The sequence below is a fragment of the Teleopsis dalmanni genome, chromosome X (genome assembly GCF_002237135.1).
Source record: "Teleopsis dalmanni isolate 2A chromosome X, ASM223713v2, whole genome shotgun sequence".
NCBI classification, from domain to species: domain Eukaryota; kingdom Metazoa; phylum Arthropoda; class Insecta; order Diptera; family Diopsidae; genus Teleopsis; species Teleopsis dalmanni.
Window position 1 is genome coordinate 42,379,299 of NC_051848.1, and position 14,101 is coordinate 42,393,399.

The 14,101-nt window shown below is 32.4% G+C and overlaps 1 protein-coding gene across 1 annotated transcript; it reads left to right on the forward strand.

The window, feature by feature from the left end:
* The first annotated feature begins 9,931 nt into the window (after window positions 1-9,931).
* Window positions 9,932-10,855, forward strand: LOC119662171 (seminal metalloprotease 1-like). Its single transcript, XM_038071732.1, has 2 exons — window positions 9,932-10,254; window positions 10,318-10,855. Exons 1-2 carry the CDS (start codon window positions 10,011-10,013, stop codon window positions 10,848-10,850), a joined length of 777 nt encoding a protein of 258 aa, XP_037927660.1. The 5' UTR covers window positions 9,932-10,010; the 3' UTR covers window positions 10,851-10,855.
* Window positions 10,856-14,101: the final 3,246 nt, after the last annotated feature.

The following is a 14,101-nucleotide window of genomic DNA, read 5'->3' on the forward strand; positions in this document are numbered from 1 at the left end:
TGAAAAATTTGTTTATTTGATTGTGAGGCACAAGAATATTTATCTATTTAGTCTTCTATATATTGTGTCACTAGTTGTCTGCGGTTGCTTTATTATGTTTATAAAATCAATATTTATTTTTCCGTCAATAAGATTTCATGCAAACTACAAAGCCTTCTTTGTTTACACAGAAAGAATAAAAAAATCAAAATCGAAAAAATCTTCCTAAACTGCTGAGTATTTTCTAGCAGCTTTTTATTGTTGGGTATTTTCAAGACCAAGTTCAAGTTCAAGTTCAAAAATTATTAATTTAAAATACGAGTTTTCATGTTTACAGAAGAGCTGATATTAAATGAACTTTACGACTCGAACACGTGGAAATTCATTTTTCAGAACTGAAGTGGATCCATTGTCAAGTATCGTACGTATTTTCATGAGCCGCTCGTTTGGCTGGAATGAGCTATGATTACGGAATAGAGGTACAAGTATAATGTGCTGATTATAAATATTTGAGGGGATTTTATTAAGAGAGGCACCAATTTTTCGAATTTTTGAATGTCTATCAAAAAGCAGGTTATTACAGTTTGTAGACTGTCTATGTTTGCTCATCTTCATATATTTTTGAGATGTTTAAGTTTTAGATTTCCAGCTTCTCAGTGCATTATCGCCTGTGACTTTCCAACGAAATATAAAGCAAGAGTTGAATGCTTCTGTTTCTAACCATTTTTGCTAGAATAATCATTCGATTGAATTCGCTTTTAGAATTTCTAAAGACAAGCTATTATAACAGATATTTGAAATTTAATGTCGTATGTTATATTATCTATCGTATTATTTATCACTGTCTGCACTAATTTATATTCATGTCTTGTGTGCGGGAACTTCGTAGGTCGGGTCAATATTTAGATCTCGATTCAAACGCGTTCGCAATATTCCATGTCATGCATTCATATTGGTGTGTTGTAGTACGAATATTTGAATTGTAAGTAACTGTTTCTATACAAATTTCTTAATAAAATCTTAAAAACAAAAAAATTGAATGCACTTTTTTGCTACATTGTAGCAGCAATTATTTGTTGAATTTACTAATGTGGTTATGCTAATCTCACATTATGATTTACTCTCACATGAGTTATGATTTACTCTGTAAGGGCATTTAATTTTCCAGTTTTTGTATAGAGTAAGCAATGATCAACTCTTAACAAGTGACTTATAATATTTTTATTTAAAAGTGATTTTATTTAAAGTTCAAATCACAGGACTTGGATTGTAACCTAGAACTGTATTGTCACGACGGCAAGGGTTTAAGCCATTTCTCCAACCCCAAGTTTCTCGATGAATTGTAATAACAAACCATTTTACTATTTATACCCAAATTTGCCCACCTGGGTATTTTAAATATAATCATTATATCATTAGTATGTAAGGTTAGGTTCTACCAGCTATCCAAAGGGATCCACTTAGGCCTACTGGCCCATGGTGTTACTGTATAATGGAAAAATCCAATATAGGTTGCCCATATGGGTATTTTAACTATAATAAACATATTGTTTTTGGGTTATGTATGGGTATCCAAAGGGATTCACTTAGGTCGATTGTCCTATGGTATTACTGTATATGAGACAAATTTAGAGGTTTAAAATCACTTTAAAACTTTGGCAAAGCTTTGAATGCCTTTTAATAATATTATTAAAACATAATTATTTTTTGTAATGTTATATTCAAAATAATTTATGTTGGATAGAAAAATATTATTATTTTTATTAATTATTTTTATAATTTTATTATTTATTTATTTCATTATTATAGTTGCTACAATTTTTGTGTTGTTTTGCTTAAAATGCTTAAATTCTTTCAAAAACTTTTCAAGGAAGAAAAAAGAAATATTAAAGACATTTCCTTCGCTGCTTGAGTTTTTCTGCTAAATTTAATCTATTAAGTTTCATATCAAAATAAGCAAAACTTTTCTCGTAAAACTCCCACCAATGAAGAACCGAATGAAGAATTAAATCATCAATATTTTTTCATCTATGCAGCAAATGCCTCACTTTTTACTTTACATACGTCGCGACGTACCCTGAAATGCACAGAAGTTGGCTCCTCAACTTCTGTACAGAATTGTATTTCATTTTTTATATTTTATTTGTGGTCTTATAACTTTTCACTAACACCAGTAATATTTCAGTGCTCCGCAGATACTTCATGCAGCACTTGGGGTGCTCATTGATAATTGAACTGCGAATGTCACATTTGCCATTTGCACTTCATTAGCGAATTTTCTCTTGAACGAAAAATTGCACAAAAAAGCAAATTAAAACAGAAATAATGTGACTTTTTAGTAAATGTGGCTTGAAAATTAAGTAAAACTTATGAAAAAAGGTTAAAAAAGAGCGAGAAACACTAGAAAATAAAATAAATTTGAGCAAAAGTTTTTGGCATAATTATCATTAGCGAGATATTTTGCTTGGTTCCATGGGTTTGGGTTGACTTCCTTACTGACTATGCTTTCGAGCTGCGTGCTTCATCCGGTACAAACACATATAAGTTTATCTAGAGCGCCACCGCCCACCACCCCGCGCTTTTGAGTACATACTGATGCATATACCATAGTTCTCATAGTAAGTATCTACATCTGAAAGTAGCTATTGAAAGCTTTCAAAATAAGTTTACTAATTAAGTGAAATTCAGATAAAAGCGGTCTTTATTTAAATAAATAGAAATATATTTTTAAAGTATTAATTACTAACAAATTCTGCGAAGTTTCGATTGAGGAAATTGTTAAGTATAGACGCTGCTCAAACGCTGCTCAAATTATTAGAAATAAATTTGTGACCACAAAAGTATGCAATGAATTCTGCAAGCAAATAATGAATTTGCGAAAAGATACATCTCGAGAGCTCGAGCGCAGAAAATTCCTAGATATAAATCCGAAAATTCACACCAAGAAAGTTAGAAACTTTTGCTTAGTTTTCCAGGGCATGATAATTTTGCATTGAAGTTCCTTATTATTTCATCGTTCACTTCACCCCCGCGTTGAGGACGCAGTTGTCTTAAATCAAAGTTTTGCTTCGGCAATATTTACAAGTATCCATATTCGACTGTTTGGCTTTTTGTTGGGGTTAATAGCAATGTTGGTCCTGATGCCATTAAGTGTTGGTGGATGATCCGTTATGTACTGTACGCTGCTTGGGCACACTTATAGTATTGCAAGGAGCAAAATTTTTGAATAAACTTTAGCAGCGAAAAATTTAATTACCATTTTCACACTGCGAAAGCCAAAATTCAGTTGCATAGAATTCAATGATAAATTCTAAAAGTTGCTGCGATAAAGGATGTGATAGGACGCACACATTTCGTGAGCACGAGTATATTATATATGGTCTACTCTAAGTCGTTCCGTTGAATTGCGAATGTATTCTGCAATATTTTCAAAATGTGCAATGTTATTGTGTCGACGGGCTCTGCCATGAAACTAAAGTTAAATGTTGTATAACTTCAAGTTTAATAACCAAAATCATATTTAAGTTTCTAGAAGTTTATGTTGAGTTTCATTTGCCTTAACGAAACTGGTAAACATTATAGTTCTGATTTAAAATCAAACTTGAAAGTAGCAACCGCCACCAAAAGTATGCTTAAGCAAACTACATTGTAAAGTGTATAAAGTTAATAAGTAGTATAAGTTTAAGTGCACAAAGTAGAAAGTTAAGTATACATAATTTCACTGTAGTTAAAACATCCAATTGCACAAATGTTTACTATACATATAACTCGTCTAATTGAAATCTAGAAAAATATCAATTTAAAATAAAAAAGCTTTAACTATCAGCGGATCAACCTAATGTCCGCATTCACAGAATTTTTTTGATAGAAGAAAACGAAATCAGCCTGAACTCATTTGTAGTCAAGGAAATCAAAAGGCAATTCGTTTATCTCTTGTATATATAAGTTTAGATTATACATTATAAATGTATAGATTTTTTTTTTCCGATTTTACTTCTTTATTATTCAATTCCAAAAACCTTTTAACATGAAAAAGCATTATGCCTGAAATAGCGCTCGCTATACATCGAGGAGCTTGACACACAACAAATATGTTATTGTCAATTTAGATTTTAAGTAAAATCCTATAATTTTTGTAAGTGCTGTATGAATTTCTTTTATAAATCAATAAATAATAAATAATAATACATCGAGGAGCTGTCGTTCCTTCCTCATATCGAAAGAAATGGTGCCAGCGTGTAAACCGCATCAAACAGTTAATTTTAGTGGATGTAATGGTGATTCGTTAACAGCTGAAGGATTGTCTTCGCTAAATATACGGCAATTTTTTTTATTACATTAGCAATTTAACCAGAAATGAGCTTCATCCCTAGACACAATTCTTCGACGATCTGCTCTATGAACTTCACGAACAGATTTATTTTTTTCGTAAGTTAATTTCTACAATAGAGAAACGTTGTTCAAGCATTAAACGATTTATGATGAATTGCCAAAACTTACTTAACATGAATGGCAACACATTCGATAACCATAGTTATCGATATTCATAGACGAGAGCTATCTAGTTAAAACTAACTAGCTAAAAAACTACCCGATACATTCTTTCTCAATGTATGTTAGTAAATAAAATAGAACATATGAGGTTAACTTTTGACAGTTTTTTATGGATTCTTACTGTCTTAGATGCGACAATATTGTCCGTTGGCATATCCAACAAACAAACAATATGCCTCATCATTAAAGAAAATTTGATACCGAGCGTGGACTTTTACGATTTATGGGCTGTAGTATATCTCTTACAGATTGAGTTTCTTTATTGCACTCACTTGAACGTATATCTTCAACATGATCTCTTCACAATAGATGCAAGGTAGTTACTATAGATTGATTATAATTTTGTGAAGCTTTTACATTTCTTATGTGTTCAGTGGTTGCTAAACGAAACGCATAATAAAATGACAAGTGCTTTCGGTTTTTTGGTAAATGTTACTGAAATAATACTGTTAAGTCAGGATAATGGAATGGTTAACTCTTTATTATTTTAAATCTGATATATATTCGTATGTATATAGAAATGATATATATGAATTATATATGTGAAAAAAGAATTGCTTTATTTTACATAATTTAATTTTATGAATTTGTGCACGTAGATGGCAAAAGTAGCCATAAATTTACTTCTGAAAGTCTTTAATTATTTTTAAATGCTGTCGAGTTGCGTACATCCTGTCTATTCAGAGAGACGCCTTCATCGCAGCACTGCGAGTGACTGTTATGAAAAATGTCGACCTCACAAATGCCACAAACGCCTCCGTAACTCATTTATATAAATTTTCTTCCTTTTCTCTTATTTCTGAACGTTTTTATGTTAAAGAAAGGAAAAATCAGGAAAACGTGGCAAAAGACTTTAGCCAAAAAGTGGAAAATTTTATGTGTGGGAATTTTTAGTAGCGGAAGTGATGTCGACATGTACTTGAACCTTGAAATTTGCTGCAAATGAAGTGCATAAAAAGCGCATATGTAATTATGCAAGTGGATTCATAAAAATCTGTATGTGTATGTGTGAGTATGTGCGTGTGAGTGAGTCCTTGCGATTGTGTTGGATTGCTGGATTGTTGGCTTGTATGCGTTATTTGGAAAGTTCGTGGCCAAACGAGAAGGAAAGGAAGAACTGTAAGGAAATTTGCAGCGACTGTGAAGTTCGTGGGGCAATGCGCACAAATGAAGCACTAAAATTTAGAAAAGGACCTCTTTTGAATAATGCAAAATTTAATTTATGAAATATGACAAAGGAAGTTAAATTATCATGAAAAATTTCGTTTGGTGGGTCGGTGATGCTATGAATACAAAAAGCGGTTGCTTCTTTCTATTCTATATATAACATTCGTATATAATGTAAACCTTTTTTTTTGGTTTTTTTTTTTTTGGTATATGTGCCCAAGATTTTTTTGGCTTGCTAAGTCAAAGTGCATAAATGATGCAAGCAAAATGATTACGAGGATGGACTAATTCTAAAGGCGAAGTTTAGGGTCAAAATTAATTCTTAGATATAATTATTGCAACTTGTGGATGCTGCTGTTTCAAACTACGCTGTCAAATAGTTTGAGTAAGTAAAAAAAGATAAATTTTTTTTGGATAATTTTATGTACCTTGACTATTCGCCTCGATTAAACAATCGTTGAGAGATTTGCAAAGTGTTTGTGTACTGAAACCCAATAGACTACTCTTGAAATTAATTTGAAGTATTTAAACTATCATAAAAATGGGAATATCACACGTACTAGAAATAAATTATTTTCTTCTAACAATATCAAATTTAATGTCATTTGTTTACAATTATAATATAAACAAAGAAAAGCTCTACAACTAAAAATGTTTGACACATAAAAGCTCTTTTCCATGCCTTAAGTAACTTCTGCTATTGTGAACGACAAAAGGCTCAATGTTACTAAGTAACTTACTGAAGTAAGCAGTGGAAATGCAGTATAAATAAACGATCTAATGAAGCCAGTGGAAACTTACTATAAACAATATACAAAACTGATTTATAATTAGAGTAAATAAAAGAGTTTATTTATTAGGTCTTTCTCACTGAAACAAACCCACAGCGCTGTCACATCAATTTCTACAATATTATAGAAAACCTTAATAAAATCCTTTGCTCTTTTTCTCGCTGACAGCAACAAAATTTTCGTGGAAAATAGTCAACGTGCGATTGGAGAAAAATTATACTTTAACACTCATATTCCAGCATAAATTTTATATCAAGATCTCTGGGTATTAACTTAGGACTTTCTTTGAAATTTAAGAGCCTGCCGAAAATCAGTCGGTAACATTTATATCAGGGTCGTGGTGCATAAACTTGAGAGTTTCATATAATTTAAGAGTTATTGAAATTAATTTGGTATAATGTTGAGATTCAGCTCCTGATATATTAACTTTATATATGTGCGAATAATAGATTTGAATACTGCAAACAAAATCTTTCGTAACAAACTTTTTTACAGATTCAAATGCAGAAAATGTTTAAGAAAAGTATTTTAATTCCATTTAAATTTAGTAAATAAATTCTGTAATTCTGTAATAAATTCATTCCGTTTTTTGCCTTAAATAAGTTTTCGAAAACTATATTTCGCATAAATAGAAATAATTCATTTAAGCTTTCTTTCATCCTTTACTCTACTAATTCCAACTATTGTGATAACTATGAAACCGCGTATTGCTTTCTTGACTTAATTCGGAACTTATGCCAAATGGGATCTCGACACAATCGCATTTTTTGTGAGGAATTCGGAGCTTTTCAAAATGTTTTTCTAGTGCCGTGTCAACTTTCAAATAAGTTTGCAACAGTTCTCCTTAAATAAGTGCTTTGCAAAATTATAAAATTTTTTAAGCATTTCATATTTTTTCAAAATTATTTACAACATTTCAGCCATTACAAAATTAAAAGACCGGAAGTCATTTATGCAAATTTTAGGAAAATTGTTCCAGTGTGTAGCCTTCTAAGTTCGTTTGCCATGGCGTGAATTTAGCGCGTGGCCTTCAATCTCGCTCCACGACTACTTTCCTGTTCTGGGGCTGCTAGTATCTCTAGCACCACGTATTTATGCATGCAATTACTTGACTTTATCAGAACACACACACTTACCATATATCAATTCAGATGTTTGCATACGCTGAAGTACATACATTCGGACATACATGCAGGTTCCCTCATGAACATTCACATTTGCACATTGCATCGGTTTTTGGTTGGAATTTTGGTGACAATTGTGCTCGGTCCTCTGTAATGAAACCGGCGTTCACCAATTTTCTTCGGTTGCGCAAAGTGCAAACGGATGTAACACAATTTAGTTGAAAACTTCTAAGAGATTTTTGTACCGTAATGGTCTTTGAATTTAATTAGTGAGTTACAGCAGCAAAACCCTTGAAAAGTGAAAACTATGGCTCAGTTTAAAGAGGACGAGGTAGTACATAGCAGGATGGTTTCAACACGACGAAATTTGGGAATCGCGCTTAAATTTAATTAGAGAGAAAGTAATAGCAATTTTGTTAGTTGGGAAACCAAAAAAATAAACACAATATTTCTCTTATGAAAATTTATAATGAACACAGTTTTATTACTTTATATATATATACATATTTCACATCCTCTTCCATAGAGACACAACTCGAAATTCGTCAATTTGAATTTAATGTATGGAACTTTGTCTACCAACACGCAAAATTCCACTTTGAAAGAGTTTGATGATTTTTGTAGAAGTTTCAAAATGTTTCGGAAAAAATATTCTCCGTTCAAGTCTCGATTAATATTTAAAATTGAAACAATTATTCCCTAGCTGGAACAGTAAAAATCGAAGACACTTTTCGGTATTTTTTGAGTGTGGTTTTAGTGGATCCATACTTGTTTCATGGCATTACGATTGTCCACAGTGGTCCACAAGGCTGTCAGTATGCCTAACACAGTATGCCTAAGAGCAATTGTTCCTGATAAACGATTTTATTGTGAGATTTTTACAATATTCTGCATTGATCTGCATTCGTCAGACTTTGGAAAAGTTTTACTTTTTAAATCCATAAATTTATTACTTCAAAAATTTGTTTACACGCAAAAAAAGAAAAAAAATTTAACTAACATCATTAAACCAGGGCTTATAAGATAATGGTGTGCTAATGGAACTGCGGAATATCTTCTTTGTTTCTGCCCATCTCTCCCTAAACTCACATATCTGAAAGAATAACCAATATCAAACACAAAATAAATAAGTCCTAAGTTAAATAATTTGAGGGCTTTGAGATGAGCACACACATCATTTGGGTCAGTATATTATTCCCGATTTAGAAGTAATTGTGCAATCCTGTAACAAGTATAAGGAATTTCTGTATGGAACTAGATTTAGTTCTGGACTTTGTACACAAAGCTTTAAAGGGCTTTGTGTAATCAATAGTGAAATTGGTATTGCACCAATATCACTCCTCTGCTCACTCACTAACTTCCCCACTTCAATTGAACTCCTCTGGCTTGAGTACCGAATGTTGGACGGTTTCGCGGCAATGGTTTTAATAATAATAATAATTAATCAGTTACAAGGATCCGACTCTCATATCTGACGGCTTTCAAAGGATTGTAATTCAATTTCAGGGGAAATGAGCAGAAACAGAGGAGGTTCTTTAACATGTTATAACTTAAATTTTCTACTCTTCTCACTGGTGGCAGTTTTCCGTTTATGGATGTATAAATAAAAGCTTATTTCCGCTTGTTAATATATGTGAGCATTTCTCAATGAAGTCAATTTGTTTTATCAATTTTTTTTTCTGAATTTGGTAGACTTTATAAATCGCGAATCACGTATAAAATTTAATTTAATATGAAATAGATAATTGTTCATACACCAACAAATACACAAATTGAACCCACACCGTATATTCGATTCCTCAGGCTATACTGAAGAAGAATATACTCTTCTGATGGCGGTGTCTCTTTCAACACGTCGCAATAAACCAGAAAAAGCTTATATGGTAAACTGAAAAAAAGTATGTAAGAGAGTAACAAGAGTTAATAACCTTCGCAACCTCATCTTATTGTGTTCAATAATGTTAACGTCAGCAGTAATAAAATTGAGTTTTCCAATTAATTTTTCATTAAATAATTGCAAAAGAGCTTTTAAATATGCAGGCAGGTGGTAAAAAGTTCATATTAACAAACTCGACATGGAGCGGTAACAATTACTGATAAGGGCCGAGTGAATTGTGGTAACAAATGTTACGCCAGCACTTATCTTTCATGAAAGATTTAAAAACAATTTTTTTTATTATCCGCAGAAATATCAATTAATTAAATACGACAAATGTGAGAGTACTTATGATTAAATATAAGTTCCCCAAAAAAAGTTTGAGTAAGAATTTTCCATATCGCCATCAACTTAAATTTAACTTAAATTCAGTCGATATTTGACATTATAAAACGGAATGCGTTTAATGAACTTCACAGTTCAACTGCATGCATCACCCAGAGTGGATTATTATTCCCAATGCACTTTTTAGTCATTTTAATACTTTACGCTGTTTATGCAAAAACACAGCCAATTGCGAATGATTCCGGTAATGTGGAGCTGCTTGGTGGTGGCTATGAGGGTGACTTGATTTTGAATTTGGAACAAATGCAGTTGCTAAAACAGAGTCATCCCGTCGACTGGAAGTCACGTAATGGTCACTCAGATATGCGGTATCGTTGGCCAAACAAAACAGTCTATTATAACATCAGCACTAAATTTTGTAAGTAGCGTGCCACAACATTAAAATAAAACGCCATTAAAGATAATTTCACTACACTTGCAGTACCAATTGAGATTTCGCAAATAAGACGTGCCATGCGGCATATTGAAATACACACTTGCATCCGTTTCGAGGCAGCTGCACCCAACATGGAAGCATTTGTGCTTATAAGTCACTCGTTAATGGGTTGCAATTCAGAAGTTGGCTATCAAGGACGCGTTCAGCACATTAGACTCATGCGTAGCTTAGCAGGCGTTAGCTGTTTTCGCTTCGGGTCTATTGTGCATGAATTATTGCATACATTAGGTTTCTACCATCAGCAGAGCACCCCAGATCGTGATCAATATGTACGCATTAATTATGAGAATATACTCCATGGCAGTGAGCACAATTTTCAAAAATATGCTGAAGGCTTTGTCAGCGATTTCGGTATAAGCTACGACTATGCCAGTATTATGCATTATGGTCCCTATGCTTTTTCCTGGAATGGTAGACCTACTATTGAACGATTACATAGTAAATCAACTGCTATTGGACAACGCTTCGGATTGAGCGCAAAAGATATACAGAAAATTAAAAAAATGTATTCTTGCTAAGATTTGTAAGCAAATATATATATATATATCAAAAAATTGCTTTCATAATTATTAAAATAATTTATTGAAATATACATACGTATATTTTATATATACATAATTTTTGTTACTGAAATTTGCACTGTTGAACCTAGAGACGTTCAATGGACTATAGTATAGACGTTCATTAAATTATAGTACTGAACCTACAGTACATATTCATCCGATATGAGATGGTATCCTAGAGATTTTTCCCATTTATATATCAGTGCCGGACAAACTCCAAATATGTGTTTTGAGGTCTCATTTGCTTTCATACGAAACCAACGAGTTTCACTACAAAGTTGTGTATGACTCTTTTGAAAATAGAATGGTTATGAACCTTTAACGAGCGACGTTGACCATCGCTTTTGTGGCAAATTAATTTATGCTTTGGATATAAACTTGCAAGCCATAACTTGTTCTTCATAATACAATTGAGCTACAACATGACGGCAGCCTATGTCGATAAGTGAATAACTTCACTTCATCTTAATAGATGGAGAGAGATGAGAACTTGTAGACAGACTAAACTCATGATGCCGAAACAGTTGGTCAGGGAAGCGATAAAAGTGTTTATCTATCCGCGGAGCACACTAAGCTGGCTGACCTCATTGTTTACTGGACATGGACAGATTAATTATAACCTAAAAAAGATAATTTTTGTTGAGGAAGACACTTGCAGATTATGTCTAGAAGAAAAGGAGATAGCAGAGATAGAAGAATGACTGTCTTGTCTTGTAACCATTGGGTTGGTGATGACTTGGCAGGCTACCTCAAGCTAAATGAGCTGCTTGCAATAACAAGAGATGTAGTTATGCGAACGGAAGCCACTCTAGCTACTCTATTCTCGGAAGCCGAGAATCGATGGGCGAAAAAGGACCTAAGTCTTTCGTGGTCTACTTCGGCTAATCTTTTACTTCAGTGGAACAACTTATTGGACGTTCTCAACGTCTCACAATATATATAGTATATAGTGTATGCCTTTCGTAGTCATTATAATATCCTCAAGGCAGTCGTCGACCTGGAGCGCCGGCTAAAATTTGGAGAAGTACAATTGAAGAAGAACTAAGAGAAGCAAACTATTTCTGGAGTGGCATATGCTGTGAATCAAATAACCGTATACGATGTAAAAAGATGGTAAATGCCCAATCCTCCACTGGGAGATAAGAATAAGAGAGAATAAAATGGACGATATAATAAAAAAAGAAGAAGTTAAAATTTAAAAAGTTTTAAATATAGAAAATAAGTTTTGCATAAGTATCCTTCATATACTTTCAATGACTTTATTACCCTAAAATTCGTATATTGAAATTTTGGTGGTAGTATTTATATGAGAAACCTAATACCAAGAAAGAAGGCCACTTTAAAGTATTTCTCTGTCTGAAATGTAAATATATTTGTTAAGACGTCAAACATTTTATTATGGATGATCAAAAATGAAAATTGGTTTCATATATACTTTAAGTTTATATATTTAAATTTTAAAGTTTATTTGTTCATATTGCCAACTTAGAGAAAGAGAACATGATTTTTCGCTTTTTGCATCTTCTTAACATCTTTCTGATAACTTCTTAACACAAAATTTATATTAAAGTTGAGAACGAAATTGCATTTCTTTTAAAGTTAAAAGTTAAAAGTTAAATAAAAGCATTTAAAGTTGAACTTATGACCTACAAAAGTTTTTATATAAGGTTGTGTATAAATAATTTATGGTTCAAGTTGAAAGCAAAATGAAAATAAAGTTTCAATAATATTTCATCAACGTTCATTTCAACATAAATAATACACAATTATGAGTGTTGTTAATGCAGTGAATGGGTAATCATACGGCAAGTAATTTTTATAAATTTTACTGCATAAAACATACCATATGTGCGTAATTGTTCAAGCCAAATTGCCGACACAAAAATTACACAAAAGACATCCTCGAAAAGGCGCCACCCATAAAACGTTTAAAGCGCTGCAAGCAAGCAAGAACTACAAGGAAACTGAATCCTAATTAAAGTTTGGAAATTTCATGAATTTCATATATTAAAGTTGATTTTCTAATATTTTACTCCTCACCACTACGCAGTCGATTATCCTGCAGCATCGCTTGCAGGATGTGTGTGAGTTCCTTACAACCCAATTTGATTGATTGCAACTGGAACCGTCGCAATCAATTCGTAATAAAATTAATGCAACTCAATTATTCAGAAACTCGCTCAAGGACAAATACCACGCACACATATGCACTCAATTTAGCACACATACACATACACATACCCATTTATGGGTGAAGAATCTAAAGAATAACACACAAACATTTCAACTTAAGGCAAAGAATAAGATTTTTGCTTAAAGTCCTTTGAGACGTTGCGACTTTGCCAATGAAATAATAGAGTTGAGATCAGCCAACAATTAAGGGTGGGAGAGATGTGGGTTCATAATGCGCTACCATACAGAGGCTACGTGTGTATAGATTAAATCAGGAACATATTTGTGTATTCATACACAGTTGCCGTTAATGATGATGAATTCGTCTTTCCAACTGCGGGTCGCGGCATAATCGGATATGTAAATACATAAGCACCCAGTAGGAAATCAAATAGTACTTGGGTCTCCATCTGCATTGTTATTGCGAACAATTACTCTACGTACAGATTCACCTTTACCTGTGTTATATATATATATTTAATTGGCAAAGGATTACTGAAAATGTTGTTCTGTAAAAATAAGTTAGCCATTAGCCATTAAGTTAGCCATTATTGTGAAATGTAAAATGCGAGTAAAGTACCAATTAACTATAAGTGATTATCTATACTCGTTACATAGTTGATATAAACACTAAATTGGATTTTGAAGAAATGGTTTTTACTGTTAAAGTCATAAAGAGCTTTACACTAATGGTCTGAGTCCATTTTCTTTAACAAATTATAATATAAAAACTTAGCTTTATACTATAGAAGTAGCCAATTTCTTTGAATTCACGGATAGTTTAGTTTACTGAGATTTATTTTTTCATCCGATAGAAGTTGTCCCCTTTTATTGTTGTAATTCACAGAGTGTTATTTCTTTTTACAATAAAAGTTGAAGACCTGTTTTAATATACTACTATTATGTTTAACTGAAATGTGTTTTTTAAATCAGTATATATATATATTACTGTAATTCAAGGAGTGTTATTCCTTTTTCCGAAAAAAATAGAATACTGTTAGTACATTAAGACTGAAAAGTTTTCGGAAATTCTC

Bases quoted from the DNA above. Each gene is read 5' to 3' on its own strand.
- LOC119662171 (XM_038071732.1), top strand. From the start codon at position 10,011: ATGCACTTTTTAGTCATTTTAATACTTTACGCTGTTTATGCAAAAACA. The intron at 10,255-10,317 runs GTAAGTAGCGTG...CTACACTTGCAG, and splicing joins TAACATCAGCACTAAATTTT to TACCAATTGAGATTTCGCAA.